This window comes from Myxocyprinus asiaticus, chromosome 18 (assembly GCF_019703515.2).
Source record: "Myxocyprinus asiaticus isolate MX2 ecotype Aquarium Trade chromosome 18, UBuf_Myxa_2, whole genome shotgun sequence".
NCBI classification, from domain to species: Eukaryota; Metazoa; Chordata; class Actinopteri; order Cypriniformes; family Catostomidae; genus Myxocyprinus; species Myxocyprinus asiaticus.
The window spans coordinates 22,947,572-22,960,593 of NC_059361.1; the positions used below are offsets into that span (position 1 = coordinate 22,947,572).

The 13,022-nt window shown below is 40.0% G+C and overlaps 1 protein-coding gene across 9 annotated transcripts in view; it reads right to left on the bottom strand.

Moving 5' to 3' along the window:
• Window positions 1-13,022, bottom strand: part of LOC127455959 (myocyte-specific enhancer factor 2A-like) — a 152,965-nt gene that overhangs the window by 87,913 nt on the left and 52,030 nt on the right. For all 9 annotated transcript variants that reach the window (XM_051724179.1, XM_051724187.1, XM_051724185.1 and 6 more), the window contains one exon: window positions 789-992. In XM_051724179.1, the coding sequence (XP_051580139.1) occupies window positions 789-992 (204 nt within the window). The remainder of the gene's footprint in view (window positions 1-788; window positions 993-13,022) is intronic.

Sequence of the window (13,022 nt, forward strand, 5' to 3'; positions counted from 1 at the left end):
GATATGTGTCCCTTTTTCAGTTGAAATATTTAAGTGCAACTGAACTTATCAGGGACTACATACATCCTGAGCCCTATCTATGCTCACATGAGCAGGAAACTGTTATATGATGTCCAGACATCATGTATCCTCTATGGAATCATGGAACACACATGCTGAATATTTGTGTGTAGATCATTTCTGAATTCCAGCTAAAAACATACTAATAAACTGATTAGTATATTAGTATTATCATTTACTAGAAAAAAATGGCTAAATATTTGGTGGGAGTTCTGACCTATTGTGTGTTCGCTACCAGGTGTTTAAAGTTTTAAACATAAATATAACTATTTATTTAACTATAACTATCAACTCAAAATATAGGCTATGTTCAGAATAGCATACAACTCTTACTATTTCTGCAGTATATAGTATGTATACTATGCACAGTGTGCAGATATTTTGTATGCATGGCATTATTACAGTTAAGATTTTTAACTGTTCTACCTTGAATCATCACTTGATCGGAAAGCCAAAATTTAAGACATTTTTACACAAGATTGAATGAAAAATGCAAAATAACCATTTCAATTTCCAAGATGATAACTGGACACCACTACAGCATACCACTTTATTGTTGCATAATGCCTGTAAACAGTATCAATAAAAACAGTAGGCAATGTACTGTGTATACAGCACAATATACATTATGCAAGGTAGTATTCTGTTCCGAACATAGCCATACATTACAATTGACACAAAGCATACAATCATTGTTCTGATTCATCAATGAGGCAGGTCCCACTCACCTCTATGATGTCAGAGTTGGTTCTGCTCTCGTGGGGCTCATTGTACTCTGTGTATTTAAGCAGGACTTTGTCCATGTCAGTGCTTGCGTACTGAAAAAGTTTGTTCGAGCTGTTGAATATGATCAGGGCAATCTCACAGTCGCACAATACGCTTAGCTCGTATGCTTTCTTCATCAAGCCAAACTTCCGCTTTGTGAAGGTAACCTGTGAGAAAAGAGGGGAAACAAGTAGACAACATGTTTGGTAAAATGTAACACAGACAGTCTAGTATTATCACCTTCATATTCTTTTCTAAGAAGGCCAACAGACGACCAACAGAAAATTCCTACTGCTCGATGTTTTTTGCTCAACAACAGTTCTTTGTAAGAAAAGGAAATCTTATTTAAACTACACCTTGAATCTTGTACCCATAAATCACTACATTTCTAATGCAGAGTTAGAACATCACAAATTTGTGACTGTCCTCCAAGATCTGATAAAGTCTAATTGTTTTAGTGGTTTTTATCAATCCTGGGCCATGTTACAGTGAGATAATGAGTCAGGCAGACGGCAGAGCTGCCACACTGATGTCATGGCAGGTCAGACAGAAGGTCAGAAGGAGAAACGCAACAGTGGCTCCACAGCCTGTGCAATCAGCCAATTAGGGAGACAGCAGGCTCCATCACTCCTGCCTGCATCCTCTGACAGTCTCTTCCTGCAAGGCCAACGCTGTAACACGAGCCGAGCTGTACACTTCTGCAGGTTACACCCAAAACAGCCTGACATTTCAAGACATGGCCGGCCATTATGAACCAAACTCGGCTATATGGTACGTCTCAGAGTCTTTGCTTTGCTTTTGATGCGGCTATACAGCGAGCTAAGCCAAGCATGTGCTCTATTATCTGCAAGAAACTCATTCAGGAGCCATCAAGAGCCAGAGAATGAATTATGCATTTGTTCAGCTCTCATGTTTAACAAGTGTTGAACAGCAAAGAAAGCAGCAGATTTACTTTCATAATATGGGAGTGTCAGAACAACAACATGGATGAGCATATGAACACTCAAGATGAGCAGGATGAGTGGTGAACATGGCAAAACTTACAGAGATGCCATGGAAAGCTTGGCCTGAGGCTGAAAGAAGTCTGAAAGACTGTGTATGCGAGAGAGGGAGAGAAAGAGAGAGAGAGGGAGCTGTACGATTACTTCCGCCAATTTCACTGACCTACTAAGCAGAGCTGAGCAGATGAGCTGGCTTTGTTCAACTTTAATTGGTCACAGCTTGCAGGAACCCTCATTTCAAATGTTATAATGCTATATAATCCAATGAGCATCACAGTATCTCTGAATCCATAATGTCTTCTGTCCAGCTGTGTAGAGGGAGCTTCACATGTTTCAAATTACAGGTGATTACAGTGCTTTAATTGTGTTTTCAGCTGAATACAATTCATGTTCTGGTCATTCAATTTGTGCACATAAAAACACAATCAAATTGCAACCTATAGGGACCATATCTTTTGAAGCATTTCTTTTTTTCCCCTGTTGTTCACTTATACTGTTGCTCTAAGTTTCTTGCACCAAAACTCTAAAACAGTCATAGTTTACTTGCATAATTTCTACTATCTCTCTGAACAGGCTGTTTTTGTGACGTTACCATAAAAGTCAACATGAAAACAAAATTCATCCTATTTAGTTTCATAATGCACATTCCTGGTCTTCTTGTGCATGGTTAATTAGTGCATAATGTTTCAAATAAAAAATACATAAATTGTCTTTTAACAAAATGTAATCATGGAAGCCAGATCCCACCAGGGATAAGGAAAATAAAAAAGGTTATTCTAACTTTTTATCTCACAACTGTGACTTTATATAAACTCGCAATTACAAGAAATAAAGTTGCATTTGCGAGTTTCTATAAAGTGTGTTTATACACTCACTGACTTTGGTCATAATAAAGTGCCCGACGTGGTCTTCTGCTGTTGTAGCCCATCCGCCTCAAGGTTCAACAAGTTGTGCATTCTGAGATGCTATTCTGCACACTACAATTGTACAGAGTGGCTATCTGAGTTACCGCAGCCTTTCTGTCAGCTCGAACCAGTCTGGCCATTCTACTGTTGAGCTCTCTCATCAACAAGGCATTTTTGTCTGCAGAACTGCCGCTCACTGGATGTTTTTTGTTTTTGGTACCATTCTGAGTAACTCTAGAGTCTGTTATGTGTGAAAATCCCAGGAGATCAGCAATCACAGAAATACTCAAACCAGCCCGTCTGGCACTAACAATCAAGCCACAGTCGAAATCACTGAGATCACATTTTTACCCCATTCTGATGGTTGATGTCAACATTAACTGAAGCTCCTGACCCATATCTGCATGATTTTATGCACTGCAGTGCTGCCACATGATTGGCTGATTAGATAATCGCATGAATAAGTAGGTGTACAGGTGTTTCTAATAAAGTGCTCAGTGAATGTATCTCACAACTGTGGCTTTATAGAAACTCGCAATAGTAACTTTATTGTGACTTCTCAAAATTCCAAGACATGAACCAGCAAATTATGAGAACTGAAGTCACAATTGCAGGGGGAAAATGTCACAATTAAGAGATCTAAAATCAGAATTACTTTTTATACTGTATTTTTTATTATTATTATTGTTTTCCTTGTGGCAGGGACAAGGCACCATATAAAATAACTTGTTCCCCCTCTAAAACTTTCCATTTCAGCTAATAACAAATCCATCTTACTCTTTAACCCCTCCCTCCAACCGCATGGTTTAGTCTGGTATGTAACACCTATTTTTTGTTATCCAGTTTATTTTTCACAATCAGTCCCTGATGGATACAATCAAGCCCTGCCCTATATTTTTTTTCTCCTTAAATATTCTGTTGAATTCTTAAATACACCATATTACGGAAGTAAAATGGTTTGTCAATGGCGTTTCATGTCTACATAATATGTAAATGACCACTGTCAACACTATTAATGTTGTTAAACAGGGCAGGCCAAGTTGCTGAATACTGAATAGGTGTTGATATGTAATCGTGAGTGATCATATGTTAATGTGCTCATGGTTGTTACAGCAATTTGATGATTTCTCAATTAACCATTTTTGCAGCTGAGCTTCCATAAATGTTCTGGGCAATGTTTTCCAAAAGCATCGTAAGCCTAAACAGATCGTAGAAACCATTGGCCTTAATGGTCTCTATGATCAACTTAAGCTTGTGATGCTTTTGGGAAACACAGCCCAGGGCGATTATGTCTGCATAGTAGATTGTAGATTGAATCATTTTATATCAAAAGACCAAAGAAAATCCTGTTTACCATCATATGTCCCCTTTACACATCCATCAACAATAAATATCTGTTGAACTCTCATGAGTCTAATCAGATCTGTATAAGACATATGTTGCGTTGATGTTCATCTTAATGCATACAACCTCCAATGACATAGGGCATTGACACATTGGAGCTTTCATTATGAATAAACAGGATGCAAATCAAGTGTGGCAGTGGAACATGACTATATACCTGAGCAGTCCAAGGAGAGTTGTAAGTTGAGCTAAGGCAGCAGTATAATTTCCCAGAGCCATAGAGAGCAGCTCCCTCCCAGCTGTCATTAGACTCCTGTTGCCTCTCTTGCAGTACAAACACAAGGCGAAGCACACCTCAAAATCACCTTTTACAAACCTTTTCGAAGTATGCCATCATTACATATTCCTTCCCACCATAAATGGCAGATTTAGTTGTGCAACATAAAGGGACAAAAAAGGAGGGGTTAGGCAGAATGTGAGCTTCAATCACCATTCACTTTCATTGCATCTTTTTCACAAACAAAAAAAGGGAATCTTGCATGAGGTTAATATTTTGCCTAACCTCTCCTGTTGTATTCCACACAAGAATGTTATATCAGTTTGAAACAACATCAGGATGAGTAAATGATGACAGAATTTTCATTTTAGGGTGAACTATACATTCAATAGAGGAAAAATAGAAGGTAGCCGTAGTCTAAAACTTGGCATTGTTTGGTAAAGAGTTGACCTCCGAGACAGCACAAGAAAATGTCACCTTTAGTGCAGGACCAGCCCTGCTGTACGGTGTATGCTGTGGAACTGTTCCAACTCACTGCTGTTCAGGGCACTCAGAGCAGTTGTTTGCTGACCCAGAGCAGCGATTTATTCCAGCTGCATTGATGAACAGTGCAGTACGTGTGCATGTTTTAACACACACACACATAAAACGTACATAAAACCATTCACATGCAAACTAGAGTTGTAGAGGTCTAAATCACCCAAAAATAAAAATGATGACAATCCTCCTATTGTTCCAATTGCATATGATATTCCCTCTTCAATGGAACATAAAAGGAGATGCTCAGCAGAATTATAGCCCCAGTAACCATTCACTTTTATAGTATGGAAAAAAGATCTCTTACAAGTCTGGAACAACAATTTTTTGGTGAACTATTCCTTTAACTCATGTTCAGCTTCATAACTTACCATATAAAGAGCAATTCCACTCTTCTCAGCCATGGGCAGCACAATGCACGTCTGTGACTGCACTGATAACAAACGCATTTTACCAGCCACAGTATCAAAAGTCCACAAATAAGCGCTCTAGTTGTGTCGAGGACTATTGGGCTGAATCCCCAAACAACAATCCCAGTCTCCCGGGTCACTGCTGAGACAGTGGAAAGCCTGATCTGAGGTCACGTGGGAGGTCGCTGGGTTTTGTTTCCTCTAGCTCACAGAGAAACACAGCAGTTGTGGATCAAGGACTGGGGAACAATTTAATTTTGAGGTGGAGTGTGACTGCTTTCAGACTTTGTACCAGTTCAATATTACTGTAATTTACGGATCCAGTTACAGTCATATGAGCCATGAACATATGAATTCTGAATGCTATGCCTTCCTATGCCTGGTAAAAGCAATAATATCCATCCCTAAATCGAACAACACAATTAGATCCTGGAAGTACTTCAATAAAGCATCGAAAATAACTAAGTCCATGCTTGAAGAGATGATATTATGGAGTCATGTTTTTGCTCTAAACATCTCTTTGGTCCCTCCAACGTGTGGCAGCTTCTGATAAGGTCATTCTATCCCAGCCATCCTATAATTATATTAGCATTTCTCATCTAATTGTACAGCAGGAATAAGAACACTGACCTTTTCACAACTTCTTCAGCATATCAGGTGAATAACTGGTGCACTAATACTGCTCAGCCATCATCTCTTCCTTGCATTATCTCTTACTTTTCTCAAGCTGCATCCCAAATCGCATACTTCTGCACTATTCTATGCAAGTAGTGTTAGTAATGTGTTCACAATGAAAGATGAATTGAGAAAAAGTACTATGAGTACTACCGGTACTATGAGTACCCAGAATTATGTACTTCTTCAACTGAAAAAACAGAGAGTTGCATGAATAATAATAATTAATAATTATAATAATTTTATTTCTTTATTTATCACACATTATACATTTGCACATATACAGTGAAATTCTTTTTTTCACATATCCCAGCTACGCTGGGGTCAGAGTGCAGGGTCAGCCACGATGCGGCACCCCTGGAGCAGATAGGGTCAAGGGCCTTGCTCAAGGGCCCAACAGTGGCATCTTGGCAGTGCTGGGGCTTGAACCTCCGACCTTCTGATCAGTAACCCAGAGCCTTAACCACTGAGCCACCACTTGATGGACACTTAATCCAATACATAGCAGAAGAGGCGGGACTACCTGGTCACAATGCTGGCTTAACAAAAAAATATGAATTACTGGTTAATGTAGCAACTAACTAAACACCTTGCAAATGCGAGTTTGACCTCTTTCTGCTGATAGGGCACTGCACTGGGCCAACTTGCATACCAATGGTCATAGTGGCTTCTTAAAATTTCAGGATACCAAAGCATCAAAGCAAATGCGGTTGTGTGTTACTTAAAACTAAGTAAAAATAAATCCTTGCTCCCACAAAAGAGGAAATAGGCTAAATGTTTGGGAAAAAAGTGTTGAGTAATGCGTTTACGTGACCAGAATTTTGAGGAATTCCTTGTTGTGGAATGTGGTAAGACGAACTAAACCATAAGGTATTTTGAGTGTATGTGAACATCCGTATATTTGCTTGTGTGTATCTTTCACCTTTGAAAAATTACAAGGTCTGGTTTGTCAGTCAAGGGCTTCATCATATGCTGTCCTTAGTAAGAGCATGTGGGCCTATAATATTCTCGAGCATTGTTGGTGATGCCTCTGCTATCTAATAGAAAGCGTGTTGGTGACACGTCATGGTAGCAGTATGTCAGCTTCAATGATCTTGAGAGCAAGTGGCAGGAGGTTCATGTGGTCCAGAGAGTGTCTCTGTCATTGCACCAGCTGGTAGAGTGACCCAAGCCTCCTGGCTCTTGCTTCCCAGCACAGAGCACTCAGGCCTGGGAGACAGACAGTGGTCCCTCCCTTCTGTCCGGCTGGATCAGCTTTCACAGGACACACAGGAAGCCCCGGGTCCACAGTTCACTGCTGGGTCTCGAGCTTTCAAGTACTCCGAGGGCTGGGCCAACCAGCTGGGGCTGAGCCATTGTGACCTTGTAATTAGACTGATCTCTTTGCATTTATCTCTTGCTTTCATTCACAACATGAACTTTACCTGTGGTAATTGGCCTCTTATATTTTATTCAAAGTCAGCTATCAAAGCAATTAAGAAAAAAAAATCTGTTCATACTTTCAGAGTAAGTACTCTTGATCTGTGACTCCATATTTGGTTTCTTGAGTGAATAATGAGGCCAACAAGCTTGACAGGAAAAAACATCAACGACCACATTCTTTTGGATATAAAGATGATGCGCATTACTAAGACTTTTCGTTCTGTGTTGTTGATGTTCCACCACCATGATGAATAACTGCAGGGAGGTGGGTGGAGTTTTCATTATTCAGAGCATTTCATTGTTGTTGTCATCAAACATGAATTACAGACAGAAAACCACCCACACTATTTCCCCTTACAAACCTACAGCTATACGCTAATGCAGTTAAACCAAAAACAAAACTCCCTTTCCTCTAATAATCCACTTTAGCTGCCATTATAGTGTATAATTTAAGGAAGGCCAATATTGGAAAGGCCATGCTACGTGAACTCCATCTTTTTTACTGAGACCTTTTTTCCAATACCTGTTTCTAAACCATGATTTCAATCATTAAAGTATAATAATGTTGGCTCAAAACCTTTTAGGAGCGATAGAAGAGGGGTCTGATAAAATGAAGAGATACGTGTCAGTGTTTTGCGGCTAAATAAAAAAAAGAAAATAAAAAAAAGAGTCGAGAAATAAAAAAAGAAGGAGCAAGAGACTCTGTGCTCATGAACATGTGACATGTGGAAGCAAAAGTAAGCCAAATCAAGGGCGGGCGACGCTCCACCCAGCAGTGAAATCATCAAACTTTTAACGACTTGGATAATTACCCCTAGTGAGCCTGCTTAATGGCGTACAGCGGACGTCGTTAGACACAGACGTCCTGACACACACAGACATAAAAGACACATTGGCACACAATCGCAGCTGTTAGAGAGCATGTCGACTGTACAGAAACAGAGCCAAAATGTACCTGATGAAATCATGTCCAACAAATTCTCACTCTCCGCTTCACAAGGAGAGTTTTCGTCTGCATGCTTCTGCAGAACTGTTCCCTTGGGTCATTACTTTAGTGTTCAGGATAATACTTTCCATCATCCATGAATCAAAGAGCTGTCACAAACAATCAGAGCCACAATGGAGTGACGCTGTTTTCACATAGATAGGCACCTCTCATTAGGGTCCTTTTAGTCTACCACCGTAATTAAACGTTTTTTTACTAGGGGGAGTAATTCAAAAGCATGTTACTACCACTATCATAAGACAGGTGTATGACATCATCAGGACAAATAATTACAGGCTTGGAGAGCTGTGAGCAAATCAGAGCGTGTACTGAGTGGACGATGGACAGGTGGGGAACAATCGGGGGGGGGGGGGGGGCTGTAGGGATCATTCTGTCCTCCTGCACTATTATGGCAGTCATCCCCCTTACACAGCTTTGCAATTAGCATGTCTGAGCTGTTCAGTGAGGCTCACCGAATCCTCTCCTCTTCTTCTCCTTTTGCTGTCATTCCATCCTCCTCCTCTCCTCCATCTCCAACAGGCCGCACTTAAGGGGCTTCTGGTGCAGAGCTCCAGAAGGACAGGGCTGCCTGCATGACAGGACCTCCAGTTCCTCCATATTTCATAGAGTGAGCATGAACAGCCGAATAAGAGCTTGAGATGCTCTTACTTCATTCTTATAAAATAATACATGTATTCTCAACACATTTCTTCCATTGATGGGTCTAAATCAATGCTTGAATCAATATCTATTGTGCCTTCGGTCTTTTTTTGGCAAATTATTTGGCGAATCGATGGAAGAGCAGAAAACGTTTACCGAGATCTTCCAAAGCTCTCGGGGCTAAAATTTTTTGAGAAATGGCACAATGAACATCCTGCAGCTTGCCTCTGAAGCCATTGTTTTGATAGATACCGCAATTGTAGACCTTCCAACCCCTGCTATGCTCTCCTAAATAAATCCTGATAGGTCAACAGGCTTTCCAGAGCCCTTCTCATTATGATACGAGACACCCCCGCTGAAGCCTGTGCAGTGTGAGGTATTGCCACTGTATTTAATTAGGGCACTTAAGGCATTCTCTCATTCTAATGCAATGAATAAAGATAGCTCCCGGCACAGCCGTGCAGATAAGGATTTTAATTGTCTTCTTTCAGCGGGCCCAGTATGCTAATGGCCATCTCCCCTGGGTGAGGAGAGCACCCTACAGTGAGCAAAAGACCGGGTTCACGCATGTGGGGGGGAAGAACTTTGTACGAATGCATGCAAACGTTCAAATAAAGAAGTCAGAAGGGTTTACGTCTTATATCTTTCTCCATTTTTGTCACTGAAAACTCTTTGCTGAGAAAGCCAAGCTACATTCATGCCAGAACCAGTGTGCCACTGATAACTATTCTCTGTGATGAGCACCATAAAATTCGGATTCTGACAGACAAGAGCGCTATTAATTACCAGGCGGTGTACTGTCTCTCAAGCTATGCCAATAACAACAGAGAAAAGAAAAGGCTCTAAAATAGCAGTGTTGAGACACATTTGGAGCTGAGACTCACAGGGGGAAATTAACTAAAGAGCTGGGCCACTTTCATAATGTTTTTCAGCACAAAAACCTGCATCTTATTCACTAACCACACGCAATCATTCTATTCAGTGCTAACCTGCTACTTTTCTGTGTAACAGGGTTCCAACCTCTTCTGACCAATGAATTTCCAGGACTTTACTATGACCATTCCAGACATTTGTGATTACTGGATAAAGATTTTTTTACAATCATATTGATACAAAATGATTTGATTATGAATAATTTAGACTGATTTGTGAACCGTTTTGTCTAATTCATTAAAAATAACTGACTCAAAAGAATGAGTCACACACTAATCAGACATCACTATGGTTTGCGAGCAAGTTTTATTCTACACAAGAGCAATATCTAGCTCATTAAATATTTTAGAGCAGAGAAAAAACTACAAACATTTTTATTGCATGACTATTCACAATTTTAAAATCCCCTGATATTTCCAGGTTTTTCAATGCCAATGAGAACCATGATGTAAACTCATTATACATTGTGCTTTGACAAAATTCTGCACTATTTGCCTGTCGTTAATTATGTACAGAATTAAAAAAATATATATAATTAAGAAAGACATTTTTTTTTATCTAATTTTTAGAGATGTTCATGTACAGTTTCTATTTCTCATGGAATCAGTAACTAATCCAATGATGGAGAAGAGCATCATAACTGGACACATATCCAGATGTGCGATGTAGTCAAGCACACTTTCGGCATTTTAAAGAACCGAAAGAAGCTTTCAGTGTGTGGAATTCATTCTTATTAAATTCTCCCCACAACCTTTTCCTCTTTCATTTAAGTCATTTATTAACATTAAGGTCACCATCTATAATGCATTTTATCAACAGCCAGTGATTTTACAATAACTTTCTTGTTTTTTTTTTTATTATTCCTCCTCTCTTTCTATATATTCCTTTATTTTTTTTATTTTTTTGCTGATGTTGTTGGCTAGGGCACAGAGTGCAGATGCTGAGGTTTCTAGTAGACATCCTCTCTTTACAATCTTCCTATTTGGATCCCACCCAGGACCTGGTGCTATGCTGATAATTGGCCTGTCCTGTAAATTAGAGTTTCTCACTCGGCTGAACTGCTACCTCCACAGTAACTGTCAGGGAGGTGGGAGGAAAGCTGGGGGCAAGAAGGGAGGAGGGCACAGGCTGTTAAGTTATCACCCTCAGAAGAGTGAGCAAAACCTCAATTAGCTTTCCGTGAGCATGGCAAAAAATGTATTTCACTGACGAGACAGTGCAAAAGATATTTTGAGCAGGTGTGAATGGATGCATCCAGTCTAGCTATAGAGACGTGGACTTATGCATAATTTTTCATTATCAAATCCTTAAACCTTAGAAATGGAGTGACTACCCTTTACACACTGAGATTATGCATGCCGTGTACACTGAAGCAAAACTGTATGCGCAACACTTCTGTTTTGTCCATTGTATTGGTATATGAACACAAAAGGAGAATGTTTGGAAATGACAGCCTCAGTCACCATTCACTTTCATTGTATAGAAAAAAGAATAAATTACAGTGAATGGTGACTGCGACTGTCATTCTGCTTAACATCTCCTTTTGTGTTCCACGGAAGAAAATGAGTCATACAGGTTTGAAACAACATGAGAGTGAGTAAATGATAACGAAATTTACATTTTTGGGTGAACTATTCCTTTAAGTTGTGTATGAATTTTAAAATTGATATCAATATACACATATTTTGTTCCTCATATGTTAGGTACAGTGAAAGAAAGAAATGTCTGTGACACATAAAGTGACCAGAATGGGTTGTGTTGTGCCATTTATATTTAGCATGACTAGACAAGGGTGAATTCAAGCCTGTCTCTGTCGCTGGTCAGAGCACTGGCACTTTTCTGGGGAAAGGACGGGGAAATAAAGAGAAAGAGACAGAGATAGGGTGAGAAAGAGAGAGAGAGAGAGAGAGAGAGAGAGAGAGAGAGAGAGAGAGTGAGAGAGAGAGAGAGTGAGAGAGAGAGAGAGAGAGAGAGCGATAGAGAGAGAAAGAGAGAGAGGAGAAGGGCACAGTGTGTCCCGCTGTCCCTCCCTGTAATGAGAGGGTGCCGTGGTGCAGTGGCTGCTTCTAATTACTACCAAACAGTTGCAACCGCAGGGAGCAAAAGCCCCCACCAGGCCCCAGTACAAGCCCACAAGTGTGAAGAGAGAGGGAGAGGGAAAAGGGAGAGGCCATAGTCACCCCAGTTCAACCCAGACACCCCTTTCTCTGTGTTGCTGCCATTGACTGGCTTGCACCAGCTCTGGCTGCCTCATCAGCTTCTCCGGACCAAAATTGCAGGGTGATGTGTGGAAGCCGTGTCTGTAAATATGGCTGGAAATGTGTCCTGGTCCCTTTTTATGGCTCTTAGTGTGTGTCTATCCAGGAATGCCGGGACAACATGTTTAGCCAATAAACAGATAGCCCAAACTAAGCAATAATTAAATGGTCTTTCAAGCCCGTTGTGTTTGCCATGGTCTTCAAAATCATTAAGGGATTCAAGTTCTATAGCATCTAGCATTTATGACTCAAAAAAGAAGTTTGAAAGTGATTTTATCACACTAAAATCATGATAATGTGCATATTGTTTACATCTTGTGGTTACATTTGAAACAGTATTTTAACGTTTGTATAGATTGGCCCAACTCACTTCCACTGTAAGTGCCTCAATGCAACCCATATTTTCTTTTTCTTTTTTCTTTTAAGAAAAGGAGGGACAAGGCTAAAGCAATTTTTGTGGTAATCAACATTATGCTACAAATGCTGTTAATAGAGATTAACTTGTATGGAACATGTAATATTCTTTACATCTTCTCGAACATTACTGACATACTTTATTGCAATCAGAAACACAAAATAGTTCTGGAAATCAAATCTGAAAATTCATAACAGTAGTTGGGCATTTGCTCTAAGGAGCATGCAAATGACCCTGTAAATGTATGGCTGCGTGTCAAAACCTAGTCAAGCCACCTACTTAGACAGCTTTTTTGGGCATCATAGGAACGCTAGGTTTCAAATGTTGCAGACGTGCCCATATTGCTGAAAACTGCTATCTAGGAAGGCTAGCTCA